This window comes from Apodemus sylvaticus, chromosome 15 (assembly GCF_947179515.1).
Source record: "Apodemus sylvaticus chromosome 15, mApoSyl1.1, whole genome shotgun sequence".
Classification (NCBI taxonomy): Eukaryota; Metazoa; Chordata; class Mammalia; order Rodentia; family Muridae; genus Apodemus; species Apodemus sylvaticus.
Window position 1 is genome coordinate 55,972,543 of NC_067486.1, and position 22,192 is coordinate 55,994,734.

General features: G+C 45.1%; 1 protein-coding gene across 2 annotated transcripts in view; it reads right to left on the minus strand.

The window, feature by feature from the left end:
* Positions 1 to 1,825: 1,825 nt before the first annotated feature.
* Usf3 (upstream transcription factor family member 3) overlaps positions 1,826 to 22,192 on the minus strand; it is a 48,306-nt gene continuing 27,939 nt past the window's right edge. For both annotated transcript variants that reach the window (XM_052157806.1, XM_052157805.1), the window contains 3 exons: positions 21,512 to 21,594; positions 12,513 to 12,609; positions 1,826 to 9,813 (listed from right to left, as the gene is read on the minus strand). In XM_052157806.1, the coding sequence (XP_052013766.1) occupies positions 3,443 to 9,813; positions 12,513 to 12,609; positions 21,512 to 21,594 (6,551 nt within the window). In that variant the 3' untranslated portion in view covers positions 1,826 to 3,442. The remainder of the gene's footprint in view (positions 9,814 to 12,512; positions 12,610 to 21,511; positions 21,595 to 22,192) is intronic.

The following is a 22,192-nucleotide window of genomic DNA, read 5'->3' on the forward strand; positions in this document are numbered from 1 at the left end:
TCAACCCAGAGTTCGGATCCTTCAGACTTTCAAAATCACACCAGTGTGGAAATCCTGCTCTCCCCCCAGAGAGGAAATGACATCTGGCATCTCAGAGCTGTTCTAGTAAGATCAAATCTATACCATCTGAAGAAATATAAGACTTATACAAACCCAATGCCTATTAAAAACATTAAAATGGATTTACTTCATCTGTGATTGACATATTTAACAAACTCATTGAAGAAGTTTATATAGAGAAATCCAAAACTCTCCACTTCCTTAGAACTTCCTGCGGCATGCTGAGAGGAACCAAGCACTTCCACTGATTCGATGTGATAATAGAACAAAATGATCCTCACTTAGGAAGCAGTCATGACAGGGACCCAGACTTTTGAACCAGGCAGGATCACAGTGAGACCTCACTCTCACCTGAGCCGTGGATGAAGTGATCTCTAACAAATTGTCTTTATTTAGAACCACATGTGAGCAGGAGCCTAATTATCTGCAGACCTTTCCATCTCTCTCCAGATGGTCATGAAAAGCGGAGCCAGACAGCATCACAGTGCAGTACACTCACCGTGAAAGCCATGGCGGTGGTGCTATCTCAGTGCAGATCTGAGCTGCAGTCAGTCAACCAAACAAAAATAACCCAAAGTAGCAACAGGCTTTAGGACTCTTATGCCGCACTCTCAAGTGGTGCTTCTTAGCACGGTGGCAGAGTGCACCTCTAGTCCCAGCTACCTAGGAGGCTGAGGTAGAAGGCCTGCTTATGCCCAGGAATTCCAGGCCAGTCTGGACAACATAGCAAGATCCCTGTCTCAAAAACACAACACAAACCTTAACTTTGTCCATGCCATGTTACCTAAGTCCAAACTGAGCAAGTCTGTCCTTCAGAACTCAAGAGCCACCATGATGTGAGGATACATATGTCAAAGGCCACCAAAAAGAGAAGGTGGGACGGATGACAGGCTCACAGAACGCTACCCAGTGAAGCTGGCAGGCTGGACTTTTCAAGTACAAAGAAAACGCTGAATATTCATGCCTAAAAGCAACTGCTACATGTTCTTTCCCTCAGTAGCTTTCCTAGTATGGTGTTCACACATTAAGTACTGCACTCTGGAAGTTCTCTTCTCCAGGAATATGACTCAGGGAAGAAACAGGTTGGCCTAGGTCACCAGAAGGGGTGACTTTCAAGGGCAGCAGAAAGAGAGGAGCTTGCTGAAAACAGGTGACCAGGCATAGGTGACACTTGTGCTGAGCCTTTAGAAAGGCATTCAGTGGTAACTGCTCTGACTGGGCCTGGGCAGCTTTCTTAGTCTAAAAAGAAAGTCAACCAAAATAATAATAATATACAAAAACAAAACAAACAAACAAAAACCCCTTCAAACCTGAAGCCTCTGCTGGTCCTTGGGCTAGCGTCCACAGAGTCAATGGGCCCATCCTGTGGACCTCACCCTCTATTCAGTTTTTAACAGAGCGTAGGTAGCAACAATTGAAAGGTTGAGTTTAAACAATTTTAAAACAATTCAATTTTTTTCTTAGCTTTACTTAAGATTCAATATATGTTTAAAATTCATTACTAATTCTTTGGGGTTAAAAAAATATTTATCTACAGCGGGATCCTTTTCCTCCTATTGGGTTGCCTCATCCGGCCTACATATGAGGGCTTGTGCCTGGTCTTGGTGTAACTTTCCATGCTGTGTTCAGTTGATGTCCCTGGGTGGCCTGCTATTTTTTTTTTCAATTTTAATTTTTAGGAGAGACAATGGGGAAGGACTGGACCTGGGGGAGAGGGGAGACGGGTGGGGCTGGAGAACTGCAGTTGGGATATAATGTTTGAGAGAATTAAAAAAAAAAAACAACTACAGTATGTTTCCCTATGCTTTAGAACAGGGGCTCTCAACCTGTGGGTTCTGACCCATTTCAGGGTCAAAAGACTCATTCACAGGGGTCACCTAAGACCATCTGAAATCACATATGTACATTACAATTCATATCAGTAGCAAAATTACAGCTATGAAGTAGCAATGAAACTAATTTTATGGTTGGGAATCATCACATGAGGAACTGTGTTAGAGGGCCGCAGCATTAGGAGGACTGAGAAACAACCGGTGCTTTAGAGCAAGTCTCAACTGTCCATTTGCAGACAGCAGTTCTATGGTCATTTCCAACTTGTTAATTTCCAACTGAGACAAGATTATATCATTTTATCATATGCAACATGATAAGTAAAGATGTGTATATGATATACATCTCCAACAGTAAGGACCAGTCTCTACTCTAAAACCATTTCCACACCCACTCTCACTCATGAACACAGACATACATACATAGTGAAGGTATTTTTGTGAAGCACCATTTCATACCTACAAGAAAAATAATAAATTCATTTTCTTATTATAACTGTTATGAAGGACAATAATGTAATTTACAATTCTATATTCAATATAAATAATCGGCAAATGAAAAGACAGCTTAAAACTCTACTCTGAAGCATCTGAAAGGCTCAAATGTATCTTCTAAACATAACATTTACTGAGCAGTTCTAACATTTAAGTGATTGTAAATTAATGTATTTTAAGACCAAATAAATAGGATGAAGAGTAAATACTAAATCAACTCAACTGATGAAGCACTAGTCACTGACACCAGGAAAACCCACAATACAACTGCTGTTATTCTTTGGCCTAATGCAAAACCCAAGTACTAAGTGGAAAACATTTCTGTATTTTGTCTTAGCTTTGTATTTTTAAGGCTCAATGTCTAAGGAAGACTTTTGCTTTTCAGAATCTTGGCACATTAAAGGAGAATGTGGCTCCCTACTTTGAAGAATATGATATGAAATTTAGGTAGTTTATTAAAAATTATAATTAAGAAAGCAGTCTCTGTATCAAAGCTCAGGAATGAAGGCTGATCAAACTTCATTTATTTTCTATCTGCTTGATAATTTTTATTTATGGGAATTCAACTCATTATCAATTCAATACTTGCCATGGTTCAGAACTGTTAGATGGTGACATCAGCAAGCACCTATGATGAATCATGATTTCTTTCAAGTTGCTTTTACTTTTGGATTTACAACTTAACCATCTCAACTGTCTATTTTACAACTTCTCAACAACTGAATTTAAAATCTCTGCTCCCTCCTACCACCCAGCATGTGCCAAGATCTCTTCAACTTCTGGCTGAATTAGTACTTAGGGAATAAAAGATTACAAATCAAGCTTCGAAAGGTAAATCACTTAGGTTAAAGAAAGCACATCACTCAGGAATGAAGATGATTGTTTTGACAACCCCAGTGTCTGCATCCTCTCTGACACGACTTCCTTGTAGTCAGAAGCTAATTGGAAAATGGTTATCCCATACAAAGACATAGACCCACATAAGCTCTCAATGCACATGTGTACAGAAGAACAGTTGTCATTTCAAACCCAAACCTTTATGGTTAGTTTTTCTGGATTTAAACAGCTGAACTGCAATCATGACCTAAAATATGGCTTATGTTGTGAGCAGGTCTGTTTGAGGGCTGCTTGGAAGAGTCAGAGGCAGAGGAGTTTGCTATGGTAAGCAAAGGAGACATTGCTGAGCCATCAGGAAGAGCCGCCGCTATTTCTGGAAACAATGACGTCATATTAAAATTGGATAGGTGAGAGTTGGCCATGTGCATTGGCGGCATCTCGGGGAGAAGAGGGAAACTTGGCTGGGCAAAGCCAACAGGTCTGGGAGGAGATAAAATTGACCCAAATCGGTTGTTTAAACTTCCACCGTTTACTTTCTCTGTGCTAGGATTGGAGAACATTTGATTAGAAAAGTAAGGGATTGAAATGTCATTGGACAGAGGAGGATGAGCAGGGGAGTACGGTGGGTAGAAAGAAGGGAGAGTGTTCTGGGGATCTACTGGGATGAGAGCTGGGGCTCGGGTGACACTAGGCTGAGTCACCTGTGGAATGAAGGAAGTATTAGCATTTATTGGTGGATTCATGCCACCCTCAGGAATAAAAGGAAAACTGAAATTTTGTGACAGCGAATGCTGGTCAGGACCCGAATTGTCATTAGGTACTTGTGGACTATCAGGCATGAAGCGAACAATACTTCCTCTCTTCTCTGCAGTAGGCTGTTGCCGTCCAAGAATCATACTGCCACTAGTAGAGAGAGGAAGATGAGGAAGACTTGGATCAAAGACATTACTATGCCTTTGATTTCCAGAACGATTCCTTTCAGGTTGGCGGATTTTGGAACCACTGCTGTCCTGCAGGGGATGTCTTGATCTCTGGGCAACTGTAGAGTTAGCCTGACGAACAGGAGGCCCTTGGTCAGCATTCCCATGAGACACAGAGGGGTGTGGCAAAGTTGGCCTTGCAACCCCATGCATGTTGGATGTGACAGGAGGGTTCATGTGGCCCTTGGCCCCATGACTGTCAGTAATTCTCATGGGATTGGACTTCTGTACAGAAACATTGGGACTTGTGTTTCGACCTTGAATATCCCCAGAGGAAGAGGAACTTGAGAAAGGAATATTCAAAGTGCTGTTCCTGGGGTTAATTGCACCTAAAGACATGTCACAACTCTCCCTATTCTGACTTTCACTCTCTCTCCTGATATGAACACTTTCTCGAGTTGGGGGACAATTATATTCAATTGTTGAAGATGGACCACATTGTGTATTCCTTGGATGTTCCGAGAGTGACCTTTGACTCCCAATGACCTGATCACCAAGGTGAGGAGCAAGCAGACTCTGCATGAAACTCTGGTGACATGTGTTCTCACTGTCCCTTGGTGGGACAGCATTTCCTGTTGGGATGCTCTGAACTGGTGGATAAGATAATCTCTTCTGTCGGTCTATTGGTGGTGGGCCAGTGTTTTGACTAATTCGAAAAGCCTGGGACTGCATGCTTCTCAGTGATGGCACAGGGTTACCTATTTCATTGTTTCTTGAAGATTGTACTTCAAAATTACTCTGGGGCTGTTGGCTGGCTCCACCTGGTTTGAATGTCTGGCAATCAGAAAGGCGGATATCTGAGGTGACAGCATGATCCATGCGACTCTGCATATTATGAAGTGCCAAGCTTTTATTTCTGGGAACATCAAGATAGCTTCTCATTTCAAGCTGATCTGAAACCCTGGAACCCTGAATTGATAAGCCCATCCTCTGTTCTGAAGTAGAAGATGACTTTCCAATGAGTGCTTCAGCAGAGTAACTTGACACTCGGTTTCTCTCTGGCCTGTGTGGAGCACAGGTCATGTCTGAAGACCTAGTAACAATACTTGGTTGGGACACCATTTGCTGCTCTAAGCCTCTTGATGGTAAAAGCCTCTGCATTGGATTATGCCCAGACACGTGGTCAGAAGACTGCTGTCTGCTTCCAACATCCTGTTGCTGGTGTAGAACATCCTGATTGAGATGGTTCTGGGGATGGCTATGGTGGCCCCGGCTAGTTGAAGGGTTTTCACAGCTCTTCTCTGGCTGGGAATTTGCGAAGTGTTGCAGCTGTTGCTGCATCTGTTGATGGTGAGGGTGTGGCTGGCTACTCTTGGGTCTCGACTGGTCAGTCCCATGATGTTTTGGTTGTAAGGCTAGCTGAGATGTAGGAGTGCCCTGAACGAGATTCCTTTTCTTCTGCATCTGAACTTCCTGCTGTAGAGTTCTTTGTTGGTGCACAATATGAGGCTGGGAGTGGACAGCATTATCTGCATGAGGCAAGTGATGCTGCAGCTGGTACAAGTGATGCCTCTCTCTTAACTGCCCTGCTTGCTGCTGCTGCTGCTTGATGTACAGATGGTTGGTGTGAAGGTGAGACACTCCTTGAGGTGGTACGTGCTGCTGCAGCGCCTGCAGATGTTGGCCTGCCTGGGTTTGCTGCTGCTCAGCAACCGAAGGCTGAGAATTGCACTGAACATCTGTCTGCCTCAGTGCAGGAGCCACAAAGTTGTTACCAGGTGGGAATAACCGTGTAAGGCCATCTCCGTGTGCTGGGTTGCTAACAGGTACAACTGAGTTTGAAGAGTTGGGGGTGATCTGGCTCGCCATCATTTGAGTTTGATCAGGAATGTTGTCTGGAGTCCTGCTCATCAGGGGCATACTTTCAAGCCTGAGAGGGGCTGGCTGGCAATGCTTTTGACGTTTGGCTGAAGATAGTAAAAGGTCATCTTGTACAGTGCGCTTTGCAGAATCTTTACGACTTTCATGACTAGGCTTTGACAGCGGTTCTTGAACCTGTGGATTTGGGATGGCACTCGCCATGCTGTTCAGCTGTTCCTGGGGATAGTCTGTCATCAGAGGTGGCACAGGAGGCTGGCTGCCATAAGAACTGGATGAAACAGTCATATTAACGGTCACAGGATTAGAAGTTTGATCTGAGCTCTGCGACAGACCAGTGCAGCTGACCAGAGGATGGCTGACACTGTTGTGATGGGCGAGACTTGGTGGCTGAGAGGCTGATGCCTGTAAGGGGGCATTTGATGCTTTCATTCCCAGAGAACAGCTTGGCTTTTCAAGAGGCCTATCAACTGTCACTTCCACGGAATCCTGAGAGTTAAATTCATTTGGTGGTGGATCTGCCTGTCCTGTGCAAGTCTCCTTGTGGATCTGTGATTTAAAGGGCTGTTCTCCCTCTAAAGAGGTTTCAGAAGGCTTTGGAGTAACCTCCTTCACATCAGCCTGTGCTCCAAGCCTTCCCTTCTCAATGCTCTCCTGGTCCAAGATGGCCCTGGCGGCAAGGGCCACGATGTCAGTTTGCTCTGCAAAGGTGCAACTGTCACATGTGTTAGTTGTCGTACTGCTGGTCACATCTTCTCGAGTTGTTTCAGGAAGCATGGATGCAACTGAGAAGCTACGACTACTGCCAGAGCTGGTTGACATTGGAGAGTCAGCCTGCCTGCTGGCGAGCAAGGAGCCAGGCATAACCTCCTGGTCGGGGAGGCAGGCGTGGGGCTGGGGCGGGTCTCTGTCATCACTCAAAAGGAGCAGTTCCTGCTTGGGATGCAAGTCAACATTAGAATCACCTATCTTAGAACTCTCTGGAGAAAAGTCAGCATGCTCCATCTGGACTGAGAGGGACGACCTCTGAAGGTCCTTTTCTTTAGCAAGATCAGACAGCAGCATAGTCAGTCCTTGCCCCTTTAGAGGCCCTGCTGTTTGCATGGTGTCTGATGAATCCTGCTGAACTGGACAAGGTTCTGCCACAATTTCTACCTCAGAAATACAGTCAGTGCTTGAAGTGGATGACATAGCAGAAACCTGAGAAGCCAAGCTCTGGGATTCGACAGGAGGTGGAGTCAACACATTGGCTGAAGTATAGGATTTCATACCATTGGACAATGCTACAGAACATGGTGGCGTACCCTGAGATGTCTCTTGCAAAATGGGAGTGGAATCTTTGGACGTCGCTGGAGCTGATACTAGTTGTTCATTTGTTTCAGATTCTTGGGAGGATGAGCTAGTGTCTTCTGCCGACTTAGATTTGGGGCCAGACACAGGGATTATTGATTCACAATTCAGAATGTCCAAAGAATGTGAAGCAGAAATACTAACATCCTTTGGCTGGGACACAGCAACAGATGATAGGCCGACAGGGAGGCTGTCCAGCAGTCTATCACTACAGGATGGCTCTGCTGAGCTGTCCACCTTGCTCACATCTCTGACTGAATTCAGGAGACATGTTGGCTTGTTAGCTGCTAAGTGTTTTTTGGCACCTGGCTTCTTGCTCAGTCTTTTTGATTTCATGGTAGAGGGCAAACAAGTGACAGTGTTTGTTGAGGAAGCTGTGACAAGACTGTAAGTAGTGGATAGTGTGGCTGAATTATCTGCTGTCATGGTAGGTGCTACAGTTGTTGTTAGTGAGACACAGTTAGCAGGGCTGGTTTGACTGCTTGCAGAAGTCTGAGGATTAGCAGACTGGCTAATAGACAACTGGACACAGCTTTGCCCAGCCATCTGTGATATGCTTTGATTGAGGCTGGCCAAAGCCCCAAATGTGTTCAGGGCAACATTGGTATTTGGATCTTCGCTGGTGGTGGGTTGAATAATTTGCATAGGGCTTTGATTTGTAGTTCCTGATGAGGACATCACAGGCTGCAAAGCAAAGAGCTGTCCGTTTAAAGAAATGGTTTGAGGCTGCTGTTGGTTTGACATGGTAACAGAAAAAGTCTGTGTTGAGTTAGAAGTGGACAGAGATGAAGGTCTTGGTAATATGTGGACAAGATGCTTTCCTCCGAAAGTCTGTGGGGCTGGCACATTTTGCACTGAATTATGAGACCCTATTATAGCACTGGCTCCGTTGACAGGCAGTCGTACAGGACCAGGATGGGGAGCAGAGAGAAGTGGCACTGGGGTCTGATTAGCCGCCTGTATGATAACAATCTGTTGGCCCACTGTTTGGTTGGAGACCTCTGCCCTCATCATTGCTGGGCACGGGGTTGTGCTGGGCGGCTGAAGAATGATGACATTTTGGTTAGCCGGAGCTGCAGTGACCCCTGACCCAACCGGCTGAGCCATCTGAATCACTTGCATTGCTGAATTCAAGGGAAGGATATTTTTGGGAGGCTGAGATTTAACTTGTGGCTGGGCAAGCAGTGGTTGCATAGGTAAGGGGCACGAAGGCAGCGTCACCACTACTTGTTCGCCTGGCTGCCCGTCTGTGGCAGGGGAATTATCTAGGGTGATGCCTGCAGTCACAGGCTTGCGGTTGCTTGGGGCAGAGCTGGTGCCACCGTCATTTACTGCTGGAGTTGCAGCAGAAGATGGTGGCTGGCTTAAAGGCTGAATAGTGCTTCCAGCCAGGTGCAGCGTAGTCCATGTTGTCTGTGTGTTTCCCGCAGAGGAGATTCGGGTAAGGCTGTTGATGTTTTTTAGTTCTGAAGCACTGACACTTGAAGACGGTAGAGAACAAGAAAGAGTCCAACTATCCTCCAAAGGACTTGTAGAAAGACTACTCACTGGGAGGGTACTCCTCTCCCCTGTGGCGTGGGCTGGCACCACCGCTGTTGCTGTACTTGCCGAGTCTGCAGTCTCGCTGCTACTCACTGGAGAAGAGCCGCCTGTCGACCCGGGAGGCTGGGAGCACACGGTGGTGGTAACCGACGCGAGGGTGTTTTGCGAATCTGCACTGAAGCCCTGCATACTCGGACTGGACTTAGTTTCAGGGTGTGCCTCGGGGACGGCGGCCGGACTGCAGGAGGACGCACCTGAGACACACGTGACTGTTTCCTTTGACGATTTGGGGCTCTCCTGTGCATTGCTATTTTCTGAAACATTTTGATCATTTAGGCATGTATTCAAGGAACGATGATGGTGAGGGTCAGGGCCAACTGAAACCGTGACCACCGAGCCACCAGTGGCACCGAGCACACTTGATTGGCTTTCAGAAGTAGAAAGTTCGAGAATGTTTTGAGTAGAAATGGCAGTGGGAGGACAAAGGGGAACAGACTGGTTGGCAGCCAGTGCAGACACTGTAGTCTGATGCCATGGCTTGCTTTCAGAAGGGTAAACTCCAGAAATAGACACAGGAGTCACAAGCTTGCAGGCCCTCTGCACTGGCACCACATTGGCGGTTTGCTTTTGCAAGCCGTGACCAACGTTAAAGGTTATTCCCTGAACAGCTGTCCCCTGGCTGTTTCCCCCAGGCTGGCTCCCGTTGGAATAAACGATGATGTTTTTCTGGACCTGGTCACTTGGAATAACAACAGACACCTTTGAGGTTTTCAGATTTCCTTTCCAGTGGATTGTGGGGTCATCATACAAGCATATGTCATTTGCTTTCAATAATTCGATATATCGGCCATTTTCTTTTTGGATCTCTTCTAGTTGTTTCCGCAGCTTTTTAATTTCTTCAGCTAAAATATCAGAAATAAAAATGTAAAAACACAGATGAATGTCAGTGATTATAACAACTTAAGCAAAACTATATGTGCTAAGCTACTGAATTGCAATTCTGGCTTTCAGATACCTCAGCAGAACCAGGAGCTCTCTGTTGCTGTAAGGTTTTCTTCTTAGAGTGATACCTCAAGCCTCCCTTAAATTCCTTTTAAACTCTACACTTTTAAAGGTCAACCATTGAAAAATCTCCTATGGTGTACAGGTCTCAATGTTCGGAATCAAAACCTTTCCAGTAGCACAGCTAACAGATAAAACAAGGGAAGACAGATTGATTCCTGGTAGCATGCTCTTGATAAGCTAAAAGCCTCTTTGTTCAGGGTTCCAAGGGTAGGTTACCACAACTGACAGACTCTTAATAGTATTACACAGAATGCTGAGGTGCAGTCCTATGAGTTAGTTCTTAACTAGGCCTTGGCTCAAATCCATCAATTTGAGGGACATTTTTTAAAGCAGCCTGACACAGTAGTCCAAGGGTAGCCAGGACATGTTAGATAGATATCCTCACAGCTACTCATGGGGAATTCTTGTGTTATTATTAAGGTTGATTGTTATAATTCTTAATTCTGCTAATCTTCCATCTGACTGACAAGACCAGGTTCAAACCATGCCAGACATTACCATCCCTTTTGGCAAATGACTTTGCTGGACCTCTCAATTTTCATAGTTGAAGTGAATTATACTTATAATCTCAGTGGTGATTATATTTGTCTTGGACCTTGTGTGCCTACTCTCTTATTTTTTTTCTCCTCTTGTTTACAATCAGTCCATCCTCAGATGGTCCTGTAGCAATCTAACTCTATATAGCTCCAAGTCAGCAACCTTACCCCCTTCTACACCCACCGCAGCCCCAAATAGTCAGACTATCTAAATCCAAACATCTAAAATGACTTTAGAGTCTCACCTCTTGAGGAGGTAATGTGAAGTAGGTAGGTAGATAGGCAGGCTTGAAGGTCATTGGGATGAGCCCCTCTCAAAACCAGCAGGTTTTAAACAAAGACCAGAATTGCAGGGCTCTGATAACTGATCTATGGCATATATGTAGCCCTAGGTAAAGACATGACATTCTGAACTAACTGTAAGATCACTACAATAATAGAGTGAGTGTGTATGTGTGTGTGTGTGTGTGTGTGTGTGTGTGTGTGTGTGTGTGTAACCTTGTAAGATTACTATTTGGCTAGAAGTTTTTTGATGAAGAGCATAAAACTGTCCTCTCATTAGGAGTCTATTGAAATGGGCATGTTAATCTCTTGGGCAGGAGTATGTTCTGAAGGGAAAGTTGTCTCTTCTGTAGACTTCAGTCTATAGAAGCATGCCTCCAATACAGACTGCAACAGTGGTCTCCTCGATCACTGTCTGCCTTCAGCCTTTGAGTGTGTTCTACAGGAATGTTTCCTTTGGCCTTTGCCAATCCTTGAGAAGGTGCTGTCCTCTACTCTATATTAAATGAAAAAAACTATCTTCTGCCAAAATAACAACAACAAACAACACAGGGGTCAGGTAGTGGATAGAAAATATGCACAAAAAGAACCCAAGAACCCATGATCACCACAGAGACAAGAGAGCCCCTGAGGCTGGTCCACGCCCTGCCCCACCCTGACCTGCACTCGCTAGCTAATTTATCATTAGCTTCTCTTTTCACTGAGGTAACTTGCTTGGTTGGCCTAGCCTTGCATTCTCAGGCAAAGGAGCTTTCACTGGGAAAGTCTTAGGATCATTCTAGCCTCAAAGCATCTATGGAGTCCCTCGCAATGTTCCAATCCCAATTTACCTAGCTGCCTGATAGAAGCACCCAGAGGGTGGTCTGCACCACTGAAAGAGAGCTAGCTGACTTGGGAAGCAGCTTCTAAACCGAGTATAAGGCAGAATTCTGAATGCTGCCCTCCTGGAAGGGCTTCCAATGCTAGTCTTGCCCAGTACAAGCAGTGGGGCACAATAATATTTTACTGAGGTTAACAGTCTGACAGAACTGTCAACCTCAGTAAAATATTATTCCTTTTAAAGTATTCTTCTACTCCTTTTAAGGTTTGTCACAGGAAACCCTCTGTTCTTTTCAGAGCCATAATAAAGGGCCACCCAACTGGCCTTCCGCCCTGAGCTTCACACTGGCCCGGAGTGTTTCCTTTCAGCTTGTCACTAATGCTGCTGGAAAACTCAGACCCCACAGCACAAAAATTACACCTAAAAATCAAGTATATTCAATGACCTGGCAGTTCAATATACACTTTATACTAATGCAAACAATTATGAAGTGAATACTTTGGTCTTCTGAGTCAGTGCATTATTAAAACTTGGCCCAGATCTATCCTCTGATCTTGTTTATAAGTTACCATGAACACAGCTCCTCTGTGAGTCATCTTCACAGAGTCTCTAACTGCAAGAGCCAAGTGCAGCAGAGGAGATTAATACTATTAGTTTCATGACTTAGACAAACATGAAATACACAGAAGAATCAACATTGAAGTTATGTGTTTGTACAAGATTAAAATTAACCACAGAGGAAGAAGAGGAGTTCAGCTGCAATGATCTCATTTGCAATGCTATTCTCTCGCGAGGCTTGAAGGTGAGCCTATTCTGAGGGAGGCTGGGGAGCATTCCATGTCCTCAGTGCATGTCACTGCAACACAAACAGGAGACAGCAAGCCCCGCAAGCCTCCACCTTGTTCGCTGCTCCCTCCGTTAAGCAGGAGCTCATCGTTTTGCCGCTTCAGCTCTGTTATGTACTTGAAGGCTTGGTCCAGGATCATGTTCTTGCTCTGCAAAAGAAAAGTAATAATTTCAACACTTCATTAAAAGGTAAAACCTGTAAGAAGACATGTAAACGTGACAGGGCTTCAGGAACTGAGCCCTCCCTCCCCCAAGCCTCGGGGCTAGCTACAATCCAGCCCTAGAGGTTCTGACCCATTGTTCTCCTAAGAGCCAGCGACTTCCTATGAATACCTGAGAGCCCACTAGCTAACACTTGAACAAATCACAAAATAAAGTTTGAGTCTAAATGAGCAAGAAATCAAGTCTCGACTCCAGGTGTTTCTCTTGTCACCCTGTTTCCTATCCCCAGCTCTTCTTCCAGAAAACCCAGTAAACCATTCGTATGTAGCTTCCAGCGGTTATATGATAGCTTTATCATATGTGATAGGTAACTTTTTATAATACAGATTAGATACAGAGTTCAAAGGCTTCTGCTGTTCATATATTTATTAAGCATCTGATCATTTACTACTAAGTGTCAGGCTCAGTTCTAGGATCTAGGAATATAGGCAAAAGCATGACAGCCTGACTTCAATTTGCTGAAGATAAATTTTAAAAGCAATGTATGGTGGCATGAACTTATAATTCCAGCTCTGGGAAAGACAGCTACCTAATCCAATAGGTGAGCCTCAAGCCAGTGAAAGATCCCATCTCAAGACGTAAGGTGGAAGGCATGAGTGTGCCTCTCCACATCTCTAATTCTAGCACTTATGAGCAAGCAGCTTTCTGAGTTCACAGCCAGCCTGTCTACATTGAGTTCTAGGGCAACCAATCCAAAAAGTAAAAAAAGTAAAGGCACGCCAGAAGGAAGAGCACCAGAAGTGCACTCTGGCCTTCCCATGTACGTGCACACACAAGTACGCCCACATACACCTGTGCCTGCATCCACAATACAAATAAAGCCAAGATGCTTTGAAGAATGACATGCATGCATACTCACACACACCATCAAAAGCAAAAGAAAACAAAGCACACACACAAAATTGGACAAACAGATTTTTGCATGACACACAAGAAGCAGCACAAAGAAAAAGCAGCACAAAGGATATGGAAGGAGCCTGGCCGTGGCAGTGCCAGCTGAATGTTAGTGACATTCTGCCGTCTTTACACATATGACTTCTGGAAGTGAAGTCTGAGAGGGCTCTGCCCTCCTGAATGGGATCAAGCACCCTCAAAGGAAGGAGGAGAGATGGAGAGATGGTTCAGCAGCCTCCTTTGCTCGTGCAGGTTAGCAGCCTTCTAGAAAGAGACACGCTGGGAAGATGGCTGAGCAGTGAAGGTCACACTTCTTGTGCAGAGGCCCACGTGTGGTTCCTAACACCCATAGGGAGCTCACAACCACAAGCAGCTCTAGTTCTACAGGCTCGCACAACCTCTCTGGGCTCTGCAGAGTCCTCCACTTAGACAGTGCACACAAACTCAAACAAACACATAACAGTAACTTATTATTTTTAAAAGAGAAGAGGGTGGTGATCTTTCTCTCTGAACATAATTAGGACTAGAAAATTTTTATGTATTTTTTAAAGATGTTATTATTTTTAATGCTCTTTGTTTCTGTGTGGGTTTAAGCACACGAGTGCCCACGGAGGTCGGGGTGTTGAGTCCCAGAGGTCTGGGGTCACGGGAAGCCGTGGGATGCTGGACAGGGCGCTGGGAGCCAAGCTCAGGCCCTGTCCTGAGTGGCTCCTACTTGACTGCGGAGCCAGCCATCTGTACAGCCCAAGGGTCGGAACCTCTGCTTTGGGCTTCTCAGCCTTCACAACTGCTAGGTTACGTTTCTGTTTCTGTTTCTGTTAGGTCACTGGATCCATGACACTCTCTTACTGGAGCCTGTCCTGAGACACTCTCTCACTGTGTTGCACAGGGAGCTTTGGGAGCTCTCTAAAGCAACACCCAAGTAAAACCTGAAGTGGGCGGAGCATCCCCTGGGGCTATCTGGAGGAAGAGCTCTGGAAGCAAAGGCATTCAGGCAGGGATGACATTGGTGTGTTGGTGTGTGTGAAGACAGGGCTGAGGGGTGAGGCATACTGAAAAGACTAACGGGGAAGGAGGCTCCAGGGGAGGCCTTCTCAGCATCACTGCACCAATCACCACAGCCACAAAGCACGCTGGGAGCTGGGCTGAGAAAGGAAGGTCACTTGACTGAATTTTGGTGCCATGCTCTCACTTGATTCCCATTTCCAAACTTTTTTTTTTTTTTTTTTTTGGAGACAGGGTTTCTCTGTGTAGCCCTGGCTGTCCTGGAACTCACTTGATAGACCAGGCTGGCCTCGAACTCAGAAATCCTCCTGCCTCTGCCTCCCAGAGTGCTGGGATTACAGGTGTGCGCCACCACCGCCCGGCTCCAAACTTTTTTTAAAGGTTACATTTTAAATCAGAGCACTTCTTTATTCTTAACACTTTTGAAGACATACTTTATATTTCTAACTATGTGCACATGAGTGCTTTTGTGTGTAGAAAGTACCATGTGCAGGTGCCCACAGTGTTCAGAAGAGGACGCTGAGTCCCTAGATCTGGAGTCATAGTGTTGTGAGCCACCTGACCTGAGTGCTGGGAACAGAACTTGGATGATCTCCAAGAGCAGCACACCATGTCTCTAGTGCCATGCTCTTAATAAACCTTAAGACTAAAAATAAGCCGGGCAGTGGTGGCTCACACCTTTAATCCCAGCACATGGGAGGCAGAGGCAGACGGATTTCTGAGTTTGAGGCCAGCCTGGTCTACAGAGTGAGTTCCAGGACAGCCAGGGCTACACAGAGAAACCTTGTCTCCAAAAAACCAAATCCAAAAAAAACCAAAAGAAAAGAAAAGAAAAGAAAAGAAAAGAAGGGAGGGAGGGAGGGAGGGAAAGAGGGAGGGAGGGAGGGAAAGAAGGAGGGAAGGAGGGAGGGAGGGAAGGAAGGAAGGAAGGAAGGAAGGAAGGAAGGAAGAAAGGAAGAAAGAAAGAAAGAAAGAAAGAAAGAAAGAAAGAAAGAAAGAAAGAAAGAAAGAAAGAAAGAAAGAAAGAAAGAAAGAAAAAAGACTGAAAATAATGTGGGGACTGGAAGATGTGTCAGTCAGTGAAGCACTTCCCTTCAAGTGTGAGGACCTGAGCCGATCACCAGCATGGGGCATGGCAGACCATGTCAATACTTTTACCATTGGGGAGACAGAGAGGCAGATCTCCAGAGCTCACTCGGCAGATAGTTTACTGAGTCACTGAACTCCAGGCTCAGCGTAAGAGCAATTCTCAAAAAAAAAAAAAAAAATAGGATGGAATGCAACTAAGGAAGACAGCTAACACTGACCCTGCCTCTACATGTGTGTACACTGCACACATGCACACAGCAATAAGTATACACACACGGAGAACAAAAACATTATGTGCATATGGCAAAAATGTAAATAATATGAAGAGATAAACACTGACAAGTTACATTTCTCTATTCTCTTGCTCTCCAGAGCTTGTCCTAGACACAATCATTGTTATGTTGTATGCATATCCTTCCAGAAAAAATCTATGCCAATATATTCTTTAAAAACCCAAACAGAGCTGCGGGGGCGTCGGCGGTGGGTAAGAGCTCTCTGCACAGGCGTGCAGCCCTGACCTTGGGTCCCTAGAATCTGCATGTGTAGCCCCGTAACCCAAGTGCTAAGGGTGAAGAGCAGAGTACAGGATTGCTGGGGCTTGCTGGCAATGGACCAAAGCCCATCAAATAAAATGAAAAACCCTGTGAGCTCTGGGTTCAGCAAGAGATCCTGTCTCAAAGGATAAGGTGGGCACAAGAGAGGACACTAAAGGACCTCATCTGGCCTTTGACTTTCCAATGACTACTTCTCTTTTCACTAGCCAGTTTATTACTAAGAAGCATTTTAAGTACTCACTGGTCACTTCTAGTTTCTTTCTTTTGACTACTAGGCATATGGTCGTTGTCTTAGTCAGGGTTTCTATTTCTGCACAAACATCATGACGAAGAAGCAAGTTGAGGAGGAAAGGGTTTATTGAGCTTACACTTCCACATTGCTGTTCATCACTAAAGGAAGTCAGGACTGGAACTCAAGCAAGTCAGGAAGCAGGAGCTGATGCAGAGGCCATGGAGGGATGTTTTTTATTGGCTTGCTTCCCCTGGCTTGCTCAGCTTGCTCTCTTATAGAACCCAAGACTACCAGCCCAGGGATGGTACCACCCACAAGCCCCCCCCCCTCGAATCACTAATTGAGAAAATGCCCCACAGCTGGATCTCATGGAGGCACTTCCCTAACTGAAGCCTTTTCTCTGTGAGAACTCCAGCCTGTGTAACGCTGACACACACCCAGACAGCACAGTTGTGAGGACTAAGTTCTACTGCAGTGTGCGCAGTGCTGATGTTGCCAGGCCCTCACGGCTCTCATGGAGCCACTGCTGTGACTTAGTGGTGTGATTCTCTAAGTTTCAGTTCTGGGTTCCTTCACCTGAGTCACTACGGAGGCCCAATATGCATACCTAGGAAACTAGAAAAGGCTTCTTTTACTTAAAAAGGAAAAGCAGGGGCTGGAGGTGGAGCTCAAAGGTAGAGTGTCTATGGAGTATGTATGGCCCTGGTTTCAAATCCTGGTACTGCAAAATCAAAAGGGGAAAATTAATACTGTCCTTCCTCAAAACAAGAATCAGGGGCCGGAGAGATGGCTCAGTGGTTAAGAGCACTGGCTGCTCTTCCAGAGGTCCTGAGTTCAATTCCCAGCAATCACATGGCGGCTCACAACCATCCATAATGAGATCTTATGCCCTCTTCTGGTGTGTCTGAGAAGAGCAATGGTGTGCTCATATACATAAAATAAATAAATAAATCTTAAAAAAAACAAAAAGAAGAAGAATCAGAATAACAGTAGGACCTGATAATGCTCAGCCATCTGCCCCCCACGCGAACAGCAGGGAGGGGACACAGCAAGGTGCCACCTGCTCTGCTCTGGGGTCATACTGATTTCCTCTGCACATACTAGACACTAAAAAGTGAAATGGTTACGACTTCCCTTCTTCAAGAACTTACAAGAGCCAGAGAGAGTGAGAGCCAGGAGCAGGTAGACGGTAAGATTTACCAGGCAGCTTCCAACATGGACTGAGTGGTCAGCCCCTGCCCCTCCTGCCTCAGGCTCCTGAAAGCAGGGACAGTCTACTTTTAAAAACACAAAACGAAAAATCTCACACATTTATAGAAACTGAATCCACTCAGTAGGGATGAAGAGAAACTGAAGTGTCACGGAAGGCACTGAGGAAGAGCAACAGCGGACGAGCAAGCGGACCCAGCCTTGGCATCCCACAAGTTTCAACACGGAGAAGCCCTCGCTACCCTCCTACTGGAGGAGGGTGCTGGTAGGGGCTGGATGAGAGACTTCCAGGAGCAGTGATACCAGGTCCCTCCCACGCCCATGTCCTCAGCCAATAGGATGACTTCTTTCCTGCTCTAGCCACACAAAGCAAGTTTATTTTCTCTGAAATTTGAACTAGAAAATTTCAGCCTCAGAACAGTTGTCCCAACTAGTCGAGATGAGGCTTCTGAGTCAATCAAGGCAAAGCAAAACCTTTGCTGTGTGTTACAATGCCAGAGTCTCCAGCCCTGTCCCTGGAGCAGCCCCAGATCTCCAGCAAGCAAACTCACGCTCTCCTTCACCATTTCTACTCTCAGGGAAGAGACAGACAGACGCTTTCCTGGAAAAATAAAACAGTCAGGGCCAAACTCAAGCTCATTTGATGGGGTTTTTTAAAAGCTGTTAATTCTTTTATTAGTAAATTCTCTCTTTCCTTCTAACCTTTCTCCCTAAGTATCTTGACCCCTCATTTGGAGAGGGGTATGCAGTTATGGCTGTGTAGGTATCTTAAAGCCAGTTCCCTCAGAAAACCAGTCTCTTAAAGTTAAGAACAAGTCTATAAGCCCCGCCCCTGAAACCCAGGATGGTTGAATTTTAGTCCATTTGAGTGGGTGAGACCTGGTGTTGTGATTGTCCCTCAGGTCAGACAAGCCTCTAGGATGAGACAGTGGGAAGAGACCCCCTGGTGTAGCTGCTTTGTGTGAGCCAGCTTGCAGTTCCTTTTCTGTGCTTGACCCAGAGACAGAGCAACCAGACACCAAGGTAGCATCTCTGAAGGCTGGGCCCAGTGCCTGGAGGAGAATCATCACATCATCACCACCTCAACACCCCCCACCATCACCCACACACACACACCTGTGATTTCAGGAGCGGCTCAGGGTTGTGTCTGGAAAGCCAGCCTAACTCCACAATGAAAGCATTATGAGCAGGCACAGGCTTGGCTGCTGGTCACTGGATCAGCAACCCACTGCATGCCTGTCCACCAGTCTCTTCCATACAAGCAAACTTTTCTCCTGCAGCACTGCCTCAGGACAGGGCTAGCACCAGGGCCAGGCCCTGAACTCCTCTTAGGGCAAGGAGGGGTGGGAAATGAGGCATACACCCCAGGCAGAAGATGAGGGTGCCCAGGACACTAAGTACAGTCCATGCACACGCTTGGACCCAGCTCCAAGAGCCGCTGTGAGAGCTCAGATGGAGCAGAGCGCGATGCACATTTGTTTCGAAGCAGCAAAGTAGGAAACTGAGGCTGGGAAAGGTGGGGGAACAGTACCAACAAGTAGACCTGGCCCTGTCCCCAACAGGTAGCAGGAACTGCTGCACAGCCCTAGTCTCACTTGAATGTTCCGAAGAGGTAGATGGAGGGTCCTTTGCCACTCCCCAGGGGAAGCGGTCTAGTGACATCTTTAAGACACCTCCACACATACCCACACATTCCCCACAATGCTCATACCTGGATTACAAACATCTCTGGTCATTTTTTACAAAGTGTCCCTGGGGGAAGCATGTGAATTGTGGACAGGAAATAGAGGGGCAGTCCTGGTGGCTGGGGGGAGGGAAGCGGCGGTTGCACTGAACCACACTACCATAGGGTTCTTCAGCAGCTCCAGTTAAAAAGGCAGGGAAACTCTGACTGGCTTTCGGATGCCTCATTCTCAAGTATGAGGTATGAAGCAAGCAAACAAGCGAACATGCATATGTCATTTAAATAATAAGGCTTAACATTATTATTTAGACAAAATACCTAAATGAAAGGGGGAAAAGTGAATGTGTGTGTGGGAGGGGTCCCCAGAAAAATTGAAGACATCTTCCTGGGAAAGCCTATACAACAGTGAGGGGTGAAAATCCACGAAATGAGCATATGCCATTAGGTGGAGAATAAGAAAAACTTTATGAAAAGAAGAGACTGACTGGTTATGACTAAAAACAAAGGACTGAAGGTTCTAGAAGGAAAGTCTCAGAGGATGAAAAAGGCAAAAGGGAAGTCATGCAGTAATCTGACCACCTAGAAAACTGCATTGAGATTTCATTGAACATGTACAAAGAATTAAAAGGAAGCACACATAACTAAAGAGATGGCCCACTGGGCAAGAGTCCCTGAGTGTAAGCATGGAGACATGGAGACCCACATCCGTGAGGGCAGGGCCAGCACAAACGGACCCAAAGGGTTATTAAAAACAACAAAGAGGGCATGATGTTGGGGGAGGGAGTGGGATGGGTAGAAGCTGAGAAGGAGTTGAGGGTGAATACGATCAAAATAGTGTATGCTGAATGAAATTCTCAGAGAATTAATAAAAGTACTATATTTTTAAAACATGGAGAGCGTTAAGGAAGACATTGTATGTCCTCCTCTGGCCTTCACATCAGTGTAGGACACACACACACACACACACACACACACACAATTTTATAAGTTTAAAAAGGATACAGAAAACTAAGAAATGAGTAAGTATCAAAAGAAAACAGTTTAGAATGATTGTCTATGAAAGCTGTATTAAGGCTAGAAAGCAGGAAGAATGTTAATGTTTATTGCTTTGCTATTATTCACTATGTACACATATTTATTTTATATAGATAATTTAATTAAAGTTAGTCTAAAAGTTACAAGTTCTTCTATGCTACTGTCAAGGACTCCTAGACAGTCATCACAGAGAGGCGATCGTATGAGGTGCTGACCTGAACCAAGCGGTCAGTGTGTGCAACCAGTGAAAGTAAGGAAGCCGGAGGAGGCCGGTTTCCAAACCGGAACTGACACATGCTGGGAAGGCCATGTCTACACACACGTGTAACACTTTATTGGTGGCCATAATCTAATATCAATTTTCTTCTAGTTTTCATGATTCCATATACCTTGAATTATTTGTTTTGTGCTCAATGATCCTGTTTTATCCTTGCTTTTTATAAAACCCAAAATTATCCTTATTAGGGAAAAGTATCATGCATTAAGCTAAGATTTACAAATATGAACTGGAGCTGACAGCCATTTTAAAAGCATAAAGAACATTAATGATCAGAAAGCAATGCTAGGAAATGTAGTAGCTCCTATCAATCTAACCATGGGCCTACCTTAGTAACTCTTTAGAAAGGCACGACAGTCTGCCAATCACATGGTACATTTGACATGTAGAAAACTGTACTTGGAGATTATTAGAAATGCAAGAAAAATTAAACAATATAGAAAATGAAGCAAGGGGGGCTGGAGAGATGGCTCAGTGGTTAAGAGCACCAACTGCTTTTCTGAAGGTCCCGAGTTCAAATCCCAGCAACCACATGGTGGCTCACAACCCTCTGTAATGAGATATGACACCCTCTTCTGAAGTGTCTGAAGACAGCTACAGTGTACTTACATACAATAAATAAAAAAATCTTTAAAAAAGAAAGGAAGAAAATAAAACGAACACCCAGCCCCTGATAAATGGCAGGGAACAAAAAGAGTCATCCTAAAAACCAAATATAATTGAACAACTGAGACACTGTCTGTTAACAAGCAACAAAGGAAATACAGTGGCCGCCTACATGTGTCGGGGTGAGGGTTAGGTAAACACAGAAGACTGGGCTGTTTCAAAGCAGGAAAGAAGGGGCACCTACCTGTTTTAGAGCAGGGGAGCACGGGATCAGTTCTCCTATTCTGTTTATCCCAGCATTGATTTTCTTCTTTCTGTGCCTCTCCACTAGAAAGAGGAAAAACATATCATCAACCCTTATACTACTGAACCAAACTGTCCAATTTACCTGGGCAAAGGCGTTATCAGTAAAGAAAGCACATGTGGAAGAGGCTGGGGAGGTCTACAGCTCAGTGGCAGAGCACCTGCCTAGTATGGACATGGGAGAAGAAATTGAATCCTCAGCCCACAATCAGTATTTACCAATGCTTGTAACTAAGGTTGTACATAGGGTTTTTTTTTAATGCAGTATTTTAAGTAAAATATTATGAAAATAAATGTATGTATTACTTTTATAAGCATTGCAAAGAAAATCATAAATAATAACTACATTAGACTGGAAAGACAGCTCAGTGGCCTAGAACACTGGCTGCTCTTCCAGAGGACCAGGGTCTGCTTCCCAGCACCCACACGGCAGCTCACAACCATTGGTCACTCCAGTCCAAAGGGGTTCAACAACCTCTTCTAGCCTCCCAGGGCACTCAGCACACAGAATACACATTAAAAAATGATAAAAAAGGAACTTTTAACAATGTATTATTATTAGGCCATCTTTCCAATATAATGCAAATAAGTAGTAAAGATTTATTGATAAACAAGTTTATTT